The sequence below is a fragment of the Euprymna scolopes genome, chromosome 7 (assembly GCF_053919585.1).
Source record: "Euprymna scolopes isolate OS-2025 chromosome 7, ASM5391958v1, whole genome shotgun sequence".
Taxonomy (NCBI): Eukaryota; Metazoa; Mollusca; class Cephalopoda; order Sepiida; family Sepiolidae; genus Euprymna; species Euprymna scolopes.
This window is the reverse complement of record NC_136488.1, coordinates 41,517,837-41,539,949: the sequence shown is the minus strand read 5'-3', so window position 1 is coordinate 41,539,949 and position 22,113 is coordinate 41,517,837. Positions and strand designations below refer to the sequence as shown.

At 29.1% G+C, this 22,113-nt stretch overlaps 1 protein-coding gene across 2 annotated transcripts in view; it reads right to left on the bottom strand.

Moving 5' to 3' along the window:
- LOC145279691 (homeobox protein dve-1-like) overlaps nt 1-22,113 on the bottom strand; it is a 351,973-nt gene that overhangs the window by 194,370 nt on the left and 135,490 nt on the right. For both annotated transcript variants that reach the window (XM_080130970.1, XM_080130971.1), the window contains exon 2: nt 12,929-13,112. In XM_080130970.1, coding sequence (XP_079987096.1) covers nt 12,929-13,112 — 184 coding nt within the window. The remainder of the gene's footprint in view (nt 1-12,928; nt 13,113-22,113) is intronic.

Genomic DNA, 22,113 nt, shown 5'->3' with positions numbered 1-22,113 from the left:
ACATTGGAAAAGTGCAGTATTTATTTGAACTATGATTGTTACATGCAATGTACAAATGAAATAATTAACAGCTTTCTGACTGAATTCATGGAATACATATTTTTTTATTCCAATAATAATAATAATAATAATAATAATAATAATAATAATAATAAAAACAAGAATACATATTTGGATTATTCAGATTACTATTTTCATATCGATTGTTATTTTTAAAATGTTTCAGCCGATGTAACCTCCAATCATCTTTGGTTGTATTGTTTAGAACTTGAGAATGTCCATATTAAACTAAGGAATCCATGCAAAATTTCAAACTGAAGCCTTTATCAATGGGGGTAGATCTCATTCAATCAGCCATGACCAGGTAAAATTAATTACGTTATTCTGAGTTATTATCTCCTGTAGTAAGAATTGAATCATCAACTTCCAGAATATTGCCATTTATAACTGATTGCTAATAAACATGTTTATCCATTGCACCACAAATCCAAATGATCAATTCTCATTTCAAAACATCTGAAATAAAAATAAGGATCCTTAAGATATACCCATTCAAATCTGCACGTTTAATGATGAAAATATTACTTCAAACTAAGAATAATATACAAACGAAAATTCTATTTAAAACCAAAGAATAATACAAACGAAAATTCTATTTCAAACCCCAAAATAATATACAAACGAAAATATTATTTCAAACCAAAGAATAATATACAAACGAAAATACTATTTCAAACCAAAGAATAATATACAAACGAAAATACTATTTCAAACCAAAGAATAATATACAAACGAAAATACTATTTCAAACCAAAGAATAATATACAAACGAAAATATTATTTCAAACCTAAGAATAATATACAAACGAAAATACTATTTCAAACCCCAAAATAATATACAAACAAAAACGCTATTTCAAACCTAAGAATGATATGTAAACAGCTGTTTGATGAACAAATGGACAGGCCATCTTACAGAAAAACATGGACGCATCAAAAATCCTATTTCAAGCTAAAGCATGACAGGTTAAGGAAAATTATATTTATTGACTGACCGACAAAGCTTTTCAGAAGTATACATGTAAACAAAGGAAAAAAATAACCCAATTTGGGTTCTATTTTAAAGTGTGACTTGAGACATTTTATGGACACATCTTATTCAGAAATCAACTAAGTTTTAATGCGAAAACATATAATCTAACATAAGAGTTTGTAATTTGTTTTAGATTTTCCTAAAATATCATACAATATGGAATTTCCATCTGACCATAATGACACAAGTCAGAACGCAAGTATATATAAAAAATATACTTATATACATTGTATTAATACAAGGTGACTCTGCATAGTTTATTCCACCATTATGTCAATTTACTTGAGTTTGCGTTGATCCGTTACACCTATGCATTATATTGCCTTCTATAAATTTCCTTTATATTCTTAAATAAAACTATAAAAAGTCTTATTTCATAACAATTTAGCTATCAAATTTTATAATTGCAGAACACATGATAAAAGTAATGGCGATTATGTAATGACCTACACTGGAGATATGTCCTTCATTTCAAATAAACACCACTAGTTTTTTTTTTTTTTTTTTTTTTTTTTCTCCTCTAAATTTTGGAGACTATGTCAAATCTTAGTGGCTGAAAGCAAAGGTAGTGGTTGTTCGAGCTTAATGTCATTCCGCTATAAGTCTTATTGTCCTAGCTTTTTTTTTTAGGAGGAAAGGTTTTCTACAACCATCACCATTATATATATATATATATATCTTTTTACCAATGGTTTTTTTAACGATATCTTTTTAACGATATTTCACCATTTATTTAAATGTGATGAATTTTTGCAGTTTTCAATGAAATTCTCCGACAAGAGAAACAGTCAGTAAGAGAAAGTCATCATTTCTTTATATATTTGATTTTTATTGTTTTTCACCCCAAACAAGTCATATTAACACTTGGACGTGAGCCGCTACTATTTGAGATTATTTCTAGAGGGGACTATGTGAGAAGTTGAGTCAAAGGCTGTCTGCTGGCATTACATTTAAACTTCTGCATATTAGTATAGTCAAAGAAACAATAAAACTGGTTGGACTGTGTGAAGAAACTATTGGAGTAGAAAGCTTTCTGACATATAGGGATCTCAGCAGTGAAGGGGGGTAATTTTTCTGCTTGTCGGGTCAGTCAGGAGTATATACAGCGAGAGCGCATAAGTACTATAAGTTCATCAGAGCACATTTCATTAAAATATTTGTAAAACAAACACAGTTAATTAACATTGTGGTGATGGGACAAGAGTTGGAGCTTGTCTAATAGTGTGGGGCCTATTAGATTTTAGACTCTTTTTTTGAACCCAGTTTAATGAGAAGAGACTAGTGGTAGATGCACCAAACAATACTCCATGCATGGCTTAATTGTGGCTTTGTAGAGATATAGGATACTCTCAAGTGCGAATACTTTTCTATCATGGTAGAGGGAGCCCACCTTCTTTACTACAGCTGTGGCAACGTTCTCAATGTATTTGTTCCAATTCACGTTTCCTGTGAATGCTAAACCAAGTAGTTTGAACGATGAGCTCTCGGGTAAAGTGTTATTAGTCATTGCAATCGGTGGTTGAGAGTTTCTTCTAGATTTTATCTCCATCGAAATGTACCGCCCTTTTTTGGATCATAGTAAAAGTTTATCCATTTACAACGGAATATTTTAATTTATTTTGTGTCCAATTTGTTTTCATATAGAATTGATTATCAAACTGACACATAAAACAACATTTCTGTATGACTCAAAGTCTTTATTACCCAATAATTATAAACGTCTACACGACTTTATTTACATGATTGCTTTTATATAGAAATGACTACAATAATATTTCAATGAATATGTTTTTATGCAAACAGGACAACAATAAAAAAAATTAGGTTCGTTTATTTTACATAGTTGATTCTATACAGAAGTCGTTCAGATAACATCAATTTTATTACAGCTAAAAATATTTAAACTTTCTCGTAAAAGAGGTCTAAATATCTTTAAATGGAAATTAATTTGGATAGAGAAGAGGAGGGAACATTTCATACATCAAATCTAAAAGAATAAAAATATGATATGCTTTAATATACAGAAGTATTTCAGCACTTTGCCCATAAAACAACACGTTTTTTTTATTGTTAAAAAAAATGAAAAATAAAATCTTTTCTTTCAGAAATGAATTATATCCTTACAGGAATAATCAAATATTTTTAAAAATTTATAATTAAAAAAAAAATCAAAATTAAAAAATGATGATGATGATGACGATGCCACCTCCCTTCTCCATTCTATAAAAATATAAGAATAAAAAAAAATAATAATGTTGAGAGTAGCAACGGTTGATATCAGAGAAAATGGCAGTGTAAGTTCTAGGAAGATGGAAAGACCGAGGAGGGAGAGCATCATTCAGATCACTACTGGAAGGGAACAGAGAGTACTGAAATTTTGAGGAGGTTTATTTTCCCCCAAATTCCAAAGGAAGCCAACGGCCATTATCAATGAGAACTTAATAGTAAACAGCTGTTGCGAAAATGCGAAAATGAGAAGAGATCGAAAGAAGCAAAGAGTACTGAAAATCTGGGGAGATTTGTTATCACTCAGACTCCAGGGAACAGCATCTGTTTTCGTTTTTGAGTGATCACTGGTAATAACTTGTGTAAGAATTTCTGGTGAGGAGGAAGAAGAAGAAGAAGAAGAAGAAGAAGAAGAAGAAGAAGAAGAAGAAGAAGAAGAAATAATAATAATAATAATAATAATAATAATAATAATAATAACTAAAAATTAAAAAGAAAGTAAAAATTCAAATGAATGATGCAAAATTATTTAACTTTGAAAGCACAAGTCGAATTTTTTCAGGGTTGGTCATTTCTGGGGTAAGGATGAAAGAAAAAAAAGATGTGCAAAATGCAAAAATAGTACAATTTGAGAGAGAGGAGAAATGAAGAATGAAGAGAGTGTGGGGAGGTAGACATTGGTGTAATGATTTTCCACATTGCAAGGAGGGAAAATGGCATTAATAATAATCAAAAGCTGAAGACGAGTTTGGAAGACGTTTCAAATAAAATGGAGGCTGCATGTGGAAGGATATTTTAGCTGGCATCAAACGTAACTAATTGTTCAAAATTTTTGCATCCAGCTTTGTGATCAGAGAATGATGACATGTAAAAGTTGATGGGATTGTCTGTCAAGTTGTTGGAGATCGGCAAAAAAGAAGAGGTGGGAAGAAGATTCTGCCACACCTACCGGCACATGAGCATATACCTACCCTGCGCACACATCTTTTCTTTCTGATCCTATTCATCCACAACACACCCATGCAAATACACATTCATATAAAAGAACATTTAAAAAATACAAAAAAAAATAGCTACACATACAATAGTGCATCATAATGTATTGACCATTTTCTTTTTGCGGTTAAATTATAATTATTAACATTTGAGGAAGGAAACGATCAGTTGCAATAATTTAGTTTTAAAAGAAGAAATTATTTATAAATGCGTCTTCGTATCTCTATAGATCAGTTCATCTGTCACACTCCAGTTTACTGAAAAAGCAATTTTCTTGTTAAATGCGCAGATCGGATGGATACATCTTAAGAATCTACTTCTTTTTGTTCCGTCTTCAATAGCTAAGTATTAGATTGTCTCACGTACTAAATGAGTATGCACATACACTTGTAATGACTATCACCCTGATTGAGTTGAGCTACTATCCTCCTTTATGACTTTCAATGTGGAGGAGGAGATCAAAATTCTAGATGGAACAACACTGAAAGAAGTCACTGAGTCTACGTACCTGAGCAGCAACATAGATTCCACAGAGACAGATATCGAAATTTGCATCTCAAAAGTATCGACTGCATTGGATAAGCTGCAGTCAGTATGGACTTCAAAGCTAACTGACAAACTGAAAAGGCAGTTCTTCAGAGCAGTGGTGGAGTCTGTCCTTGTTTGCGGTGCTACAACCTGGACACTAACCAAAAGATTGAAAAGAAAACTAGACGGCATGTACACCCATATGCTATGAACAGGGTTAAATATATCTTGGCAAGATCATCCTACAAAGCAGCAACTTTATGGCAACCTACATGCCATATTTACTACCATCAGGGAGCAATGTCTACAATTGGGCAGTCACTGTCAGAGAAGCAAGAAAGAGCTGGTGAAATGTACTACTGTGGACTCCATGACACGGGCGCATGAGCATAGGACAACCTAGATCCACGTACATCCAGCAAATTGCACATGACGCCAACTTTGATCCTTAAGATCTAAAGCAGCTGATGGAAGACAGGGAAATCTGGAGAGAGAGAGAGAGTCACATTGGTCCGGGTAAAGAGACTGAATAGATAGATATTATCCTCCTGAGCAAGTACATCATCTCTGACCATTACATACCACTTTCACCAATCCTGAGTTAGGTCACATGATATTGCCAGCTAATCCAGATCTCGTAGTTGAATACTAACTACTTATGTGAGCAATAGTTCTACTAGGTCATTTCTGATTGTTGCTGTCTAGATCTTCAACTGCCTACCAGCATTTTTGTTCCAATCAAATACAGAATGAAGACTGAATGAGCTCTCCCTCACAAAAGTATTTGTTATGCAAACACTAAAATCAGAAATGATTTTCTGACTGTACACCAACTGTTTCTGACTAGGCAGAATAATAATTTAAGGATAGGAATACCTTTTTATGTAACAGAAATTGATTAATATATATAAAAATGCAGGAAGGTCTGAATTGCATAATTACTTATAATATATAACTAATAAACTACCAAACAACTTTTAAGACTAGATTTTTTTTTATCAATCAAATCAAAACTAAAAGAAATAAAAAGGGAAGATAATAAATATAATAACAAGAGGGAACAAGAACATATTTTTAAGAGGAAACCATTTTACAATGAAAATGTAATTTTTCAAAGTGACATGTCGCATGCTGATGGACAAAACCTCTCATGAAAATGAAAGGACGCCTCTCCTCCTGAAATATATTAAAAAGAAACAAATTACTCCCCCCCCCAAAAAAAAAGTATGTAGATGGAATTAATTTAAATTGACACAAAACCGTCTTAAACATTTTGTTTATGTCCACATAAGAGTTTTCACCGATGTCGATGTATGATCCAGCAAACATGTTTGGTTCTGTTGTTTATTTATTGATTTGCTATTCTAACAAGGACTTATTCCGCAAAGACAATGGAGAATTTTTTTTTTCACACTCATTTCCCACTGAATTAACTTTCATCCTAATTATATTGTTATGCAAGTTAGCCAGAGGCCGTTTATCTTGGATACATTTTATTCATTATTATTATTTTTTTTTATAATCGTTTTCTTTCTTGGATTCTTCAAAGAAGAAGACGTTTGTGTAGCGCTCCCACCATGTTCAGCAGTTACTGCAACTAGTATCATTAGCCCTCTTCCCCTCACAAGACGAGTGAATGCACAAGAATTTAAGCCAAAAAAAAAAATCAGTAAAGTCTATTTCTTGTAATAGATTAGAACTTTTTAACAAGTAATATGAATAACAAAATACTGAAATAACGAATTGTTTCATATTGTTTTTGCCTGGTTGATAGCAGGCTCAAGAAAAATGATATACTACGAAATCAATAGCTGTTATTAGAAAAAGCAAAGAAACTTAAGACTACAAACATTTACACCATATATATATATATATATATATATATATATATATATATATATATATATATATATATATATAGAGAGAGAGAGAGAGAGAGAGAGAGAGAGAGATTGTCAACAAAATTGTCAATTTAAATTTTAATTGTTTATTTAAATTCTATTTTCTTTAATTGCAAATTTTGCAACTATCGGTTATTTTGAGTTCAGCTTAGTGTGGCAATTTATCATGTAGAGACTGACACGAGACCAGCGTTTACAAATTGCAAATGATACAAATAAATTTACAGAGAGAAAAATTTGATGAACAAATAATTCACGAAATGGACACGTCAACTTACTACCCCGTTTATGCAATTTAACCCCATTAGATTATTTCCTTTGGGGATATGTAAAGCCCCATGTCTACGCTGATACATCAGACACAATAGACTATTTGGAAGACAACATTCGACACGTTATTGTCAAAATACAGCCTTATTTAATGTGCAGAGTTTCTGAAAATCGAACCTCTAGATTACGCAATATACATGCGAGCCGCGGTGCCTATATGTCCAAAATTGTATTTTTAAAATTATGAATGCTAAAAATTAATCTTTGGAATAAACCACATATTTGTATAATTTTTTTTTTTTTTTTCCGTGATTTATTTTAATTTAAAGTTAACCGCTTCTAAACAAATACACCCTCGTGTATGTGTGTATACACGTTTTATATTCTTAATGGAGAAACTATGGATATTGTTAGCCTTCTTTTCTCATGATGTAAGCTGTTTGCTTTGATCATTTTCTCCAGATGGATAACTTAGATATGTTCTATTTTTGTAGGAGACATCATTACAATATTAACATTTTATCTATTTTAACTGTAAGTAAATTTAATAGCAATAAGAAATTACTATTAACTTTACTTATTTACTTATTATTATTACTATTAACTTTACTATTAACTTTATTTATAAGTTACATTGCCTCTCACTAGATCATCCCCATCGGCAAGACGGGATATACAATCGAATATTATAAAATATAAAACAAACGTAAAAACAAAGTGTTGAACTGAGACAAAAAAAGCACAGATTTCCTCATTCAATCCAAGGCAATACTGAGTTTTCCTGTCAGTACAAATATAAAAAGTTTAAAACAAAAATTAATCAAAATAAAAAAAATGCTATTATTTTTCTTTAAAAATTTTGAATAAGCAACAACTTAAAGTAGAAAATAAAGAGTTTTCTATTTATTGAAGCAAAACTTCATAAACTTTATGGGTTAAATTATACTAATTCTTCCTTAAAATCTTGCAGCTTAGAACCTTACGAAAGTGTGAAACAGAATATGCTGACTAATTAAAGTAATTTGAACGTCACGAATCCCACTCGGTGATTAAAATTCTCAATATCAAAAAGGCAAGTTTCTTCAATTTCATTTGTTGTTGTTGTTGTCGTCGGACCAATTCGATAGAATAATTAAATCCAGATAAAATTACTAGAAAAATCTTGTGAATACTAATTAAGAAGATTTATTGAATTCCTTCAAAAACTAGAAACTTTTTAGTCACTCTGTTGACCATTTCATTCGAGATCAAAGTTAAAATTTTTAAAAAGCAAAAAAGAAAAAGAATTTGCTCACTAATTTCTTTTCTTCAGTAAATGTGAATCATGCTTACATTTGAAGCATCTTGAAATTACATATTTCTGCTTGATTTGAAGGGGGGATGAGAGACAACGTTTTGAAAAGAAGCCAATATCTTCATTTAAAAAAATGTATCACAAAAGGATTCGAGGATCATCTAATCGTAATAAAATATTCAACACCTGATGATTATTGGCAATTTGAATGAAAATAATAAATACAATGACACAAAAAGGTTATTCTCAAAATAATATATACATTTATCTTTAATTTAAAAAAAAAACGAAATTATAAGAAAACAAAACAAAATGGAGATTATTGTTTTGTATAAATATTTAAACAAATTCTTTCAGTTTTGTCTTTATTTACATGAATGTCATCGTCTTCAGTTGATTTTCATGTGTTGAATGGACATTTTTTATTTGATTAAAAATAGAATTTAATCAAAACAAAGAATTTGTAGTCTTTTGTAGATTTCTAAACTTTAAAGAAATTAATTTTATCTTTGTCTTCTTGCTCTTTGTGAACGCAATTTATTTCACATATAACAATGTCAAACATATTTTTTAATGATTCAAAATTTCAAGATGACCCTTCTTCTTTTTTTTTTTGCTGTTCAATAAATATGGAAAAATGGCCACAAAGGCTGCACTGTTATCCAAAACGATTCAAGTTCAATAATAAGATTAACATTTTGGAAAATGAAAATGTGATAAATCAAAGAATTTAATCACACTTGCAAAAGTCATTTGGTGCAGGCAAAATATTCCATTTTGTACCAATTTAAAATGAAAGCTGTGAAGAAGAAACGTGCACTAAATATTAATGCAACAAATTGTTTATTTCAGGGAGGAGATAAAAGCAGGTTTAGGCGAGTTCAAGAATTATATGATAGAGGAAAACTTAATCAGCAGAAGCATGAGGGAGAAACTGGAATAGCTGAAATTTTGTTTAATTTAAAGGAAATCAATAAAAGAGCTAATTTAAGAGTGCTAAATTGTATCAGGTATTTTTTTTCAACAATACACTCAATACAATGGTATACAAAATGATATACATGATTAAGGAAAGATCTTGATTCAACCATACTGAACAAAAATCTTTTTCTAAGTATTTTTATCGACAAAAATTAAAGGGTAGTATCTGTAGATTCTCTCACATCTAAGCAAGAAAATGTCCATTTGAAACTTTTTAAAAAATTTTAATGCAACAAACAAATCTAAAAATTATTAGATACTAGAAATGTACAAGTAAATCGAAAGAAATGTAAAAATAAATAAATAAATAAATGATTACAGCAGTTTCTTAGATTGTTCTTATTTCTAGTTAGATCTTTTATTATACTAAAGTTGAGTTAATCAACATTTATTTCTCCACGACTGTTTTACTATATATTTTAATCATATACATATTCCAAATCTTTCATCTAATTATTGTAATTAGCTGCAATTTGCAATTAACTCATCAGTGACCCATTTTCTAACAATCTCTCTCAGTCTCTCTCATTGTATATCGTTTGACCTCCATCTTATATTATGCAATATCTATCATTCCCACTTTCGTCACTCATTCTCTCTCTCTCTCTTTCTTTCTTTCTGTTTATTAACAGTCAAAGATAATAAAAGAAGAGATAAAAATATTGGAAAAATTCATCATAAAGAAAAGGTAATAGCACCAGCGGTAGTATGATTATTTAATCCATATTTGTAGACGGGAAACAAAAGAGGGAGACAAATTGAAAGGAAAATGACTAATTTTTTTTTTTAATATTTTACTTGGCCTTGTTTTCCCCAAATAAAATTAGTGTTTCGACAAATTTTTATGAAAAACGATTCTTTGTTCATTAGAAATACAGTGCATTCAATATTTTTCTTTTACATATCAATAGACAGGGAGAAAAAATTATAGATATACGAATTAAATTTTAAGAGCGAGAACGAGAGAGAGAAAGAAAGAGAGAAAAATTGTGAAAGCAATTTTGAGATGTAGAGATATAACTGGTTTCATAACTGCAGTGCTTAAAAATACCTGTGGATTTGCTGTGTGTGCAGGTGCTTCCTAATCAGGTAAACCACGGAGATGATGTTCGTAATCTCATCTAAAATGCTCATTAGGATAAGCCAATAAGAGCATTTCACAGACGATTTAGCTTAGAGTTAAAAAAAAAAAAGGTGTCATTTTTAGGGTTATTTTTTTTTACCAATTTATTCTAATCTTTATTATCACAGATTTGAAATAAGTGCTGCGAATTAATGCTTAAATCTGTCGAGGGATTTAGAAAATTGGTGAAAAACAGACGAGGAAGAACAACCATTTGCAGATTCACCGGTTTATTAAATCCTCTTCAATGATCTTATCCGTTTGATTTACTCTGCTTTCTACTCAGTCTTTCAGGTTTCAGTATTCATCAATCAGTGAAAAGGCAATTTATTCGATTCTCCAAAGATAGCAAGAGAGAAATAGAAAAAGGGTAAAAAGTATGACTACCTTCAACACACACACACACACAAAGAAAGAAAGAATCAGATCTGAGGACAAAAAATATTTAATTTATAGGAGTTTGGTCACATTTTTGAAAACATTAGTTCATAAGAGTAATTTGAAAATAGAAAACTAAATAATGTAATAAAATATTTTATTAAATAATTAAAGTCAATGTTTTCTAAGACTTTCAATGTAATACAGCGTTTGCGAAGAAGACTAAAAAAAAAAAAAGAAGAAAATTTTTTCTTTTTCTAGTAATATTAAGCCCACAAATACACATCGTCTTCAGACTTACACCAACTATTATGAACACTGAACATATCCTTTTCTCTCTCAATGAAAAGCTGACCTCATAAACTTAATTATACCATTAAAATGAAGAGAAAAAAAAACTAAAAAAAGAAAGATCTCTTTTAAAAAAATGTCTTACACCGAAAGTTTCAGAAACTAAAAGATTTTATTATTGAATAAAATATTTTATAACATGAGTTGGTTTTCTAATATTTTCAAATTATTTAATTTATGTTAAAGTTAATAAATGAATACATTTTAAATAAAATATTCAAAAAGCTTCAACGATTTGAAACATTACTTGGAGCTAATGATCTGTGAAAGATTCAATAAAATCAATAGTTATAATTGACAAAATTTGACAACACATTCATCTGTCCTCATTTATGAAGATAGATATATCATTGGTTGAATTTAATCATATGACATAGATTGCAGGAATTTGAAGTGATATAGAGAGTAGCCTTTTATAAGTTAGAAAAACAATACTAATCATAAAGTTTGGAAAGATAGAGTCATTTATATATACCAATCACGTTTCTGTAAGGATAGTTAAAAACAACTTCTAGTTAAGAAAATAGATCCACGGCTAAATGTAACTCAAATTAAATTTTACAATAAGGTCGTTAAATCGTTTGAATTGTCTTTATGTCATTCTTCCTCAGTGGATATCAAGTAACTTGGATGAGAGAAAAGCATCCAGAACCATCGTCTCGAAAAATGATTACCTTTCTAAAGCCCTTATTTAAAGGGCTACATAAGGTTAGTAGAAATATGAATTTAAAATTCATTTAGAAGTAGTGAGAAAAATTAAATTTTCATTTCAATATCTTGAAAAGTCAAATCAAATAATAAAAAAAAAAATTATAAGTTCATGTCAATTTTTTTTTTGACTCCTTAAATTTTTCCACAGAAAAATAATTGATTATTTTTTTAATAACCAGATGATAGAAATTTTTAACAATAAAAAAGCATGCAATTATTTTGACTGAAAAGTTGCACACAGAAACATAAACATATATAAAAATATTTAACATGCCAGTGATTTTTCAGTAAGAATCAATTTTTCTATCTTTATATAGTTTCTTATTATTGAGTAAAAGTAAAATTAGTATTATTCAAACTATTAGTTTCATATTGGCTGGTATTTTCACATTTCAACCTGAAAAAGTTTTTAGGCACATTTTGTCAAATTTGAGAATGTATACAGAGTTTCGAACTAAAGGATTTGTTTCAATCACAAAAGTAGACGGGTCTTATTCCATCAGCAAGTCTTAAATAATGATGTTATTTTTAGTTGTCACTTGCAGTAAAGATTAAACTTTCAGCATTCAGAAGATTGTTACTTAGAATGTTTGATAATCAATGCTTTTATCCGTTGTACCGTGGATCTAGTTTGAAATTCTGTATATTCAACATAGATTTCCAAGTTCAACAAGAAGCGCCTGCAGAAGGTCGGAAGTTACATCAGCCAAAACATAGGGAAAATAACAATCAAAATGAGAGTAATAATAGTCCATATAATACAAATGAAACGATATTTAATAATTAAATATAACTTTCAAAATCATATTTAAAAAAAAAAAAAAAAAAAAAAACGTGAAACAAAAAAATGAAAATAAAAAGATAAAAAGACTCCTGGGCAACACCAGGTAAGTACAACTGGAAGAACATAAAGACTTTTATGATAGCAGAGATGATCATATCTTAAAGCAAAAATAAATTTAAAAACAAAAAAAAAATTTTTTAAATAAAATACATTGGAAACAATATTTACATCACATCGAAAATATAGATGAAAAGGGCTTAAAATAATTTAAGAATAGAAAAATTTTACTGACCACTGGTTGAGCCTGCGGCCACAGCTGCAGGCTGATGAGGCTGTGCATGGCTTGGGTTGCCAGGTTGTCTGTCCACTCCAGACTTGGAAGGGCTGCTGGAACGAGCATGGACATTTCTGGTATCAACCAGCTGCTCTTTTGGCAATAGTGTGGGCAGATCCTCAAGGGATGGCTGCTTCAAATTCTGAAAAATAAAAATTTGGATACAAATTTTGAAAACCAAGAACAACACAAGACAGCTAAAACCTGGAAACATTTTTTGAAGGAATTGGATCAATTACAACAAAATAAAACTCCCCCAAAGAAAATATTTAACTGATGAGAAATGGCATCCAAGTTATATTAATAAATCTATCTTTTGTTCAAATAAACAGATAATAATTTTAGCCATTTTCTCTATTTTAAAGTTGAACAAGTAAAAATTAACCATAAATTTATTTTCATTACATCTAGAAAAATATAATGTTGGCACGTAAATCTTTGCAAAACATAAACCATGGTATCAAATTTATTTTGGTAGCTCAATGAGCTCTCGAATTATGACTGTTCAAAGTTCGTTGGAAATTAGAAAAATTTGTCTTGATATTATGGTTCATAATCCAATTTTCACATTATATAACTGAAAATGCTTAGTTCAAACAAATAAAAAATCCTTATAAGTACAATGTCATTTTTTGGTCAATGAAAGTTAATCATAAAGGGAACAATAATTATTGCATCAAATTAGTAGGAATATCGAACAAAACCCCATTATACTTTCCTCAAAACGCATGCAAAATGACTGTCCACATAAGTTTAATTTAAAAGCTAACACATTGAATCTTCTTGATATGATTTATAGCACATTAGGAATCAATCTAGATTTTTTGTATGTAAATTAAAACTCAGATTTAAAAACCAGGTAAACACAGAGAGAAGCATAGTTTGATAATAGGGAAAACATTTAAATCCCTGTTTTAAGCGCACCATATTGATGAGTGGATCTTTTATTCTAAGATGGAACTATGATTATATGCACAGACATATAGTATTATGTCAATTAAATTCTTAATACATTAAATAAATCATCCTTTGCTGAAAATAGCAACCTAATTTATAGTAACCTGGAAAAAATTTAATGACAAAAGTGAAAGAATTGTACATTTATAAAGAGAAAATGTAAGATTTTGTTTACCTCAAACTTTTATCAAAATAATCCCCAAAGTAAATGAGATATTTCAAGTTGAAATCGAAGGGAATTTCATATGTTTATCCGTTTTCACCCTCTAAACTAGGATAGTTTGCGATACCTACTTTAAGTACACATGATTAATAGATTAATATAATCTCCAAGATCTTTTTATTTTCCTTTTAGATATTTTTTATTCCTCTTAAGAGTGGATTAAACTTAATCAGCCAAAAAATGTGAATATTTTTTTAATCCTGTTTATTTCAATAAAATGTCTACGATTACAAATTTTATGGATTATAATTACGAAATTTTAATAAATATCAACCTCATAAATTCTTTAACTGGCAAATGTTTCATACTATTCCCTCTATTTCCTGTTTATTTTATTTGCTCTTGAAACTTATAAAAAGAAAATATTTCGGTAAAGATGAAAACACATCCTAATGGTTTGGTAGCTGCTTCAAAATATTATAAAGCCCAGTTCACTTCAAAAAATCCTTGCAATAAAAAAAAAACATTGGCTATAATATAGTTATAATACTATGTTATTACATGTGTTTTAGCCATCTATACCAGTGGCTTCAGAGAGAACAGTAAAATCAAAACTGTGGAATTTCCTAATTGTCTCCAAAACTGCTGGTATAGAAAGCTAATCAAATATTATTGATTGAAACTATGATGTGCTGATGCTAACGTAGCTGAGTACTAATTGCTTTGCATAAATTATATCATACTATATGTGCATTAACTCGCATACCATCTTGATACTAGCACCATCAAAAATCATTACTGCAGTAAAAAAAAAATCAAATCCTCATCAAACTACCAACGATTAGGGTCTTTTCTTTGTCATCCGTACCATAACATCAGAAAACAAAATAATAATAAAAATAAAAAAGTTATATGGTCTTTAACATCACTTGTATTAATATATATAATCGAGTCTAGTAATATCATGTTACTAATATTAGTGCATACATTTTTACACACGCTAAATTTTTATTCTTTTATCATCAGAAAAACTTTTCTACACATTTTTATCAAGTTGTTAAATGAAGGAACACTTATTTCAAAAGTTTCCAGAACTTTCCACTTTAATATTCTTACTTATTGTGTTTACAAAAAGAGATGTAGATAATACAGTGACAATCTTCTGAAATCTTAGAAATAAATTAAAGAAATTACATTCTTTTCAGAATGGCGTTACTTAACAAAAGCTATGCACTTTGATTTGTTTTAAGAAAGTGAAAAAGTTAAAAAAGTGGTTTTGCCATTGGTCATTTAGAAAAGCGGTTGAAAGAAAATTATTTTTCTAGTGCGTAAATTTTAATTCCTATGACAAAAAAGCACCAACAACACCACGACAATTGTTAAATGCAATAAATGTTTCATATAAAACTTTGTGCAAAGAGCATTAATTGAATGTAAGAAATTCTCTATTGGTTTATGAGCAAGAGACGGAGAGAGTCATGGAAATATTTTCAGTTAAGCAGCTGAAAAAAAATTCCTGATTACAATTATAGCAGATACATTTATTAACACAATTGAGAAATTGACGTGGAATTTGTAATTGCACAAATTCAGCAAATTCTACCTTTTAACCTCTTAATGGATATTTGGATCATGGAATTTTTTCTTTCTCCATGTTTTACAGTTATAATCCAAAAGTGGATTTTTTTTAGTTATAATCCAAAAGTGGAGTTTTTCAAAATTATCAAATTTGCTATTAAAAAATTGAATAAAATGGGATTGTTTTTTTATTCATGTGTTTTTTCATCTCTATAAAAGGTTCGACCTGTTACACTTAATTTTGAAATATTATTTTCATTGCTAAACAATCAATAATAAACATGAAAACGGGTGTAAATGAGTTATGTTTGATTCATTTTCAAAGTGTATAAAACGTCCATTTGAAAATAACTAATCATAAAAGCTACTTCTTAATCCTTACTATAAACTTGCATATGATGTTATCTTCCCTAATAAAAGCCGGCAAATTTAGTATGATATTTTTTCATGGGAGGTGACACTGATGAAGTGGATTATCAAGTTTCAATTCAATCAGTTTGATACCACTACTTTCACTTATGGATGTTGGCAACCTTCATGTGGTCCCTCCTGTCAGAATTGAGAAAATAATGCTAACAACAGAATCAAGTCAGTTTTAAAAAGTTATACCATGCCGATTTATATGAATTTACTTTAATATAGAAGGGCATAAAGTATATAAAATTATCTTAGTCGGAGATACAGATACACAATAGTATTTTTCATGAATAATCAAACCTCTAGGCCTCAACCTCTCCTGAATATACCAGAAGGGTTTATTAGCATTTGACCGAGAAGTTTGAATGGAAGTTTCAAGCTTGGAGCATATTTTTTTTTTTATCTGTGATGTATTTGAATTGACATTAGAGTTTTTTGTAAAGAAAATTATATGAAAATGTTTTGAAATTTCTGAGATGATTAAATCAAGCAAATAAAATATTTATCCTACCGATGTCTGATGGGGCTCTCATGAATATGATAACACATATTTGGTCAATTTTAGGTTTAGATAAATATAAGACAAACACAAGATAGGATCATTATTTTTTAACTTTGAAAATGAAGCTGTAAATGGTTTCTTTTAATCAATTTGCAAACAATAGCAAAAAAAAAGAAAAACCCTGACCGAAAATTGATTAAAGATATAAAAGATAAATAAACAGCCTTATTAATTCTAAACGATTCGTTGAATCAAAATTACTTTGTGTTTAATGTTTGAAGTCAAATGATCCAATTCAGAGGGAAATAGTCCAATGCGCGGAATTCTGTATTCAATAAAGTTCGCTTTCAGAATAAATATTGGTATTGAAGAGAGTCGTGAAAGCAATCAAAATCCATTGTCACCACTAAAGATAATTTAGGGAAAGGCTGGTTGGAAATAAAAAAAATAACCGCAAAAAGCTAAACTGGAAACATTGATAAATTGATAAAAGAAGAACGAAAAACTTTGGATCAATTTTTTTTAGTTGCCCATTTAAAAATTTCCTTTTTTGTTTGAAAATATGCAAATCGTATATTTCAATAATGATTGTCTTATAAATTTAGCTGATAATGACAAAATTAATCATAAATACAAGGACAATGTACTGGATGGGAACAGATGGGAGGGGGGATGTGTGAATATATATCTAGGAAAGAAAAAAAAATTGAAAATGCCTAAGAGAGGGATGAAGAGATTTATGAAAAAGATAAAATTTATATTTAAAAAAACTGAACTAACAAAAAAATTATGCAAATGATAACATTAATAATATTCATTCAATATACAAACTTATTTGTGTCCAAACAGATAAGCAGATCACACCAATATAAATACTGATAATGAATTAATATGTCGCCATTTTAAGGGGGGGGGGGAAATAAAAAGTGAATCATCAAACTAGACAGATAAATGTCATCAAAAGTTGTAAATGTGATCATCATACGAGGGTGATCAAGTCGGGGCAGAAAAGCGTAGGATCATTTTGATTATTTTGTAGATTGGATAATATTGCTATGAAAGATTTGTAGATTAGAAAACAAATTTTGATAGCTTTTTTATTGTTTGAAGAGCATTTGCAATTTTAGTTTTTAATTTGCCAAAACAGATCCTGAAAATAAACCTTATTAATATTCCAAATTAACATGAAATTTGTCAAAAACTGGTTCCCCATTGCTAAGTAACAATATTTTTAGCCTATCAGATTCTGTTTCATTTAGAAGATAAAGTAGAGGAATTATACATAAAATCAAATACGAACTTTTTATATTCTTTTATATTTATTATGTCCATTATACAATGAATGGAGTCTACCATTATGGTTATACAAATTCTGTTCATGGAAATTCTACCCGGCACTAAAAGGTTTACCACCATGACATTCCATATTACTATTAGATAAAAACCATGCGTGGTACCCGTTTGGAACCCATCAAATTAAAAAATATATATATATAAAAAAGATATATATATATATATATAAAGAAATATTAACGATTCTAAATCAAAATTTAGGAAAAATAATTAAAAGTGAGGAAACTTAGAACAATTAGTAGCATTAATTTATGAATCTTTTCATTTAATTTCAGAATTTAAACGTGCTGAAAAGTTAAACATTGTATGCAGTTTGTAAAACGTTTTTAAAAGGGGAACATGCAATGGTTGTTTTTGTAATATAAATAATATTGTTTAATTTTTCATCATTAGAAAATGATCGTAGGAAATATCGGTAGATTTTTTTTATGGTATCTTAATCTTTGAATCAGATGTGCATGCGCTTTAAAGATAAGTTTTAAACTAGAGAGATCGAAATTTATTTCTTTTTATTTTTTGATTTGAAAATTTTGAAGAATTAACAAAAGAATTTAGATTTTTGAAAAACAAAAAATAGTTTAACTTTCCAAGCAATTTAAGGATTTGTCAAAACGTAGTCATTATTGATGTAGTTTTTAAATACCATGTGGTATTATTAACCAATAGAATTGTGCCATTTTTAATATCCTTAAGAAACTTTTATACGCACCTGATGACACAGGCGAAAAGTGTTACTAAACAAATTTAAAAATTTTTGTTCAATTTAGTGTAAAAAAAAAGAAAAACACAGAAAAATTTTGTCAGCAAACAAGGAAAATTGGACAGACGACTAAACAAACAAAATCAGTCTTCTTTAATCAAGCTTGTTTGAATATATAACAGCAGAGAGTGTCACAACAATACAAATTATGCCCTTTTACGAACTCTTTATATTCATACACTGGTAAGTTCCATGAAGGATTTGATCTCTTGAAAAGTCATCAAATGAAAAAGAAATATCAAAAATATAATTTTGATAAAGAAAATAAAATCAAATATCATATGATTAGTTGCCTAAGTAGAAAAAATAAAATAAAATTCGAATATCATTCGGTATCTATCCATCTCAATAAGTAAAAATAAAAAATGTTAAAAAAGAAGAGAGAAGGAGTTGGAGGGGGGGGGTAGAAGAAATGGCAGAAAACAAAATTAATAAAATTACAAAATCTTGTGAGCCAAACATTTTAATGAAAAGAAACAAAGTCCTGGGCATATCATTCGATGGAATAATTTTGAAGATAAAATATATTTTTAATTGAAATAGATTAAAAATGGTTAATTTTGATATTCCCCAAATGTAAATAAGAAATTTGAAATATTTTAATATCTCAGCTGTACTTGGGGATTCCTCCATTTTCTCTATTAAAAATCAATGACATTGGGGAATTATAACTTACCGTGAAGAAATTGAACGATGTACTTCGAGGAAGTTTTTAAATTATTTATTTGTCAGCTAATGAGACATTTTCATTCTGATTATTGATAAGTAAAAGAGACAGTTTGTGCATTCAAGACTTATTGTCAAATGAGTTTCAATAAGTAAACCTAAATGCACACACACACACACACACACACACACACACACACACACACACATTTAAAAAAAAAACATTCAGGTTAGCATTCTACCTAAAGGCCACCGGCAATTAATACAAGATTTGAGGAAATAAAGTGCCTATAAATGTCAAACCAGCAGACATACATAATAAACGGTCAGAGAGCATTCAACGACCAAAAGTTGGAATGTTGCCTTCATCTATGTGTGTGAGTGTGTTGTAAAAAATAACTGCAAAATATTTATAGCGATATGCTGTCTAAAACGTACTTACTACTGAGTAGGTTACATTAACATGGATATCAAACAAATAGAATAATAGGATGTACAAATTTTATATATAATTATATTAGCAATTAAACACCAAACTAGTTAACTAAAACCTTTACAAGTACTTGAATAAAACACTGAGGTAATATAATCAATATATAGTTGCTGCATGATATTGACAATTTGTACATCAGAAATAAAGATTGAATGGGTTGTTTATTTTTGATGCATTCAAATATCTCAGTAAGAAGTTTTGTCTATCAGTCATAGTGGCATGCTGTCAGGATGAAATAAAATTTTCCTCAGTTTGTCATGCTCTAATTTGAAATCAAATTTTCTTGTCATGATTTAGCTGAAAATTAAATTTCCTTTTTTTTGCACAATTCAGATTGAAATATAATTTTCTTTCTTTGTCTGTCAGAATTCAGACTAAAATATAATTTTCATTGCTAATCGCACAGATTGAAACAGATTTCTTTTTATTAATAAACACCCAGAAAAGCTGTATTTTAAGAATATTCATTATTGTTAATACTCCCAATGTATTTTTATGCTAGAATCTTTGTCTAAAATCACAACTGAACACTGAATAATTGACAATTGAAAATTAAAAGAAATATAAAAGTCACTTTAATGAGTTCTTTTTTTTTATCTACTTTAATGAAATTTTTAAAAGTCTGTTTTCATCTGATGAAAAAATTTTAAATAGAAAAAAACTTATCTGTAAACAATTGAATAAAAAATGGGCAGAATTCGTAAGACAAAGGAAGAAAAACAATTCATACATTTTTGAAAGAAAGTAATTGTGAGTTACATATGAATAATGTTTAGCAGTAAAAGTAAAATAATAGACAATAGATTGCTTTATAGTTTGGCTTATCAAAACATCTAAAATATGAGACAGAATAGGCTACTATATATATAAATATATATTTATATATATATATATATATATATATATATATATATATATATATATAACAATGATAAAATTAAGCGCAATAAAGAGGGCAATGAAAAAGAGTTTATTGGGTTTTAAATAATTATCTCAAGTGTTGACTGTGTAGTTGGGGAAAAAAAAAAAGAAAAAAAAAGATATTTATGATATTTAATAAGAAACAAGTGATAACCGTTCCAGACTATGATTCTGAATAGGATTATGATGTTTTATAAATACTGATAATATAAAGGAGGAAAAAACTCGGCCTCTTCGAGAGACAATGGATATTCCATATTTTATGTAAGGGTGCTGGCACAGTGAGCTTACAATGAAACAATGGTTGCATAATCTCAAACCGCACTTCTCTTGAAACGGCATTGCTTCATTCCAATGGCAAGAAGAAAGTGGAAATGAATGTGGAAGTCAAATAGAAAATCATTTCAGATTTAAATTCTAGCAAATCCTTATTTATAAAAAGATTGAAACTTTTGGAAACTATTTACATCCAATCATTTTATGAACAGATTAAAACATTACGTTACAAAAATTAATTATAGTTTTATAACTATTTGGTTTGATTAATAATTTAATACCCAACTAATACTATAGTAATTAACTTTAAATTTCTAATGCCTATTTCGAAAATTTTTTTTAAAAAATCAGTGAAACAAAAATGAAAGTAAAATGACTCTCAGGCAGCACCAGCAGGGAGGTGAAATTGGTTCGGTGGTTAACAACACTGACTGACAACCTGCATATGTTAAGTTCAAATCCAGGTCGTTCCACATAAGCATTTGCACTTACAGATATTGGCAATCTTCACATGGTCCCTCTCGAAAGTATGTGATATTCTTTTAGAAAGAATAGAAAGATAATGGGGAAATCATCATGAAGGATGATCAACGGCAAAAACAAATCATCATGAAGGATGATGAACGACAGAAACAAATCATTATGAAGGATGATCAACAACAACAAATCATCATGAAGGATGATCAACAACAACAAATCATCATGAAGGATGATCAATGACAAAAACAAATCCGCAGGTAGAAATCAGCTTATTGATTTTACTTATTGCGGACCATTATCTTCATTTTTTTTTTTTTTAGTTGTTGTTTCACGAGGATGTAGTTAAGCGATTCTGAGTTCCTATCCCGTCGCAGTTATCACCTGACGAAGGCCAGAGGAATAGTTGGCCGAAACGTTGTGAAACAACAACTAAAAAAAAAAAGAAGATGAAGATAATAGTTTGCAATAAATAAAAATTAATAAATAATACTCATCTCAATAATGAATTCCAATTAAATACTAGAAAACAACTTTTGTGATTTTTAAAAAATTATTTTAATAAACTAAAAAACACATC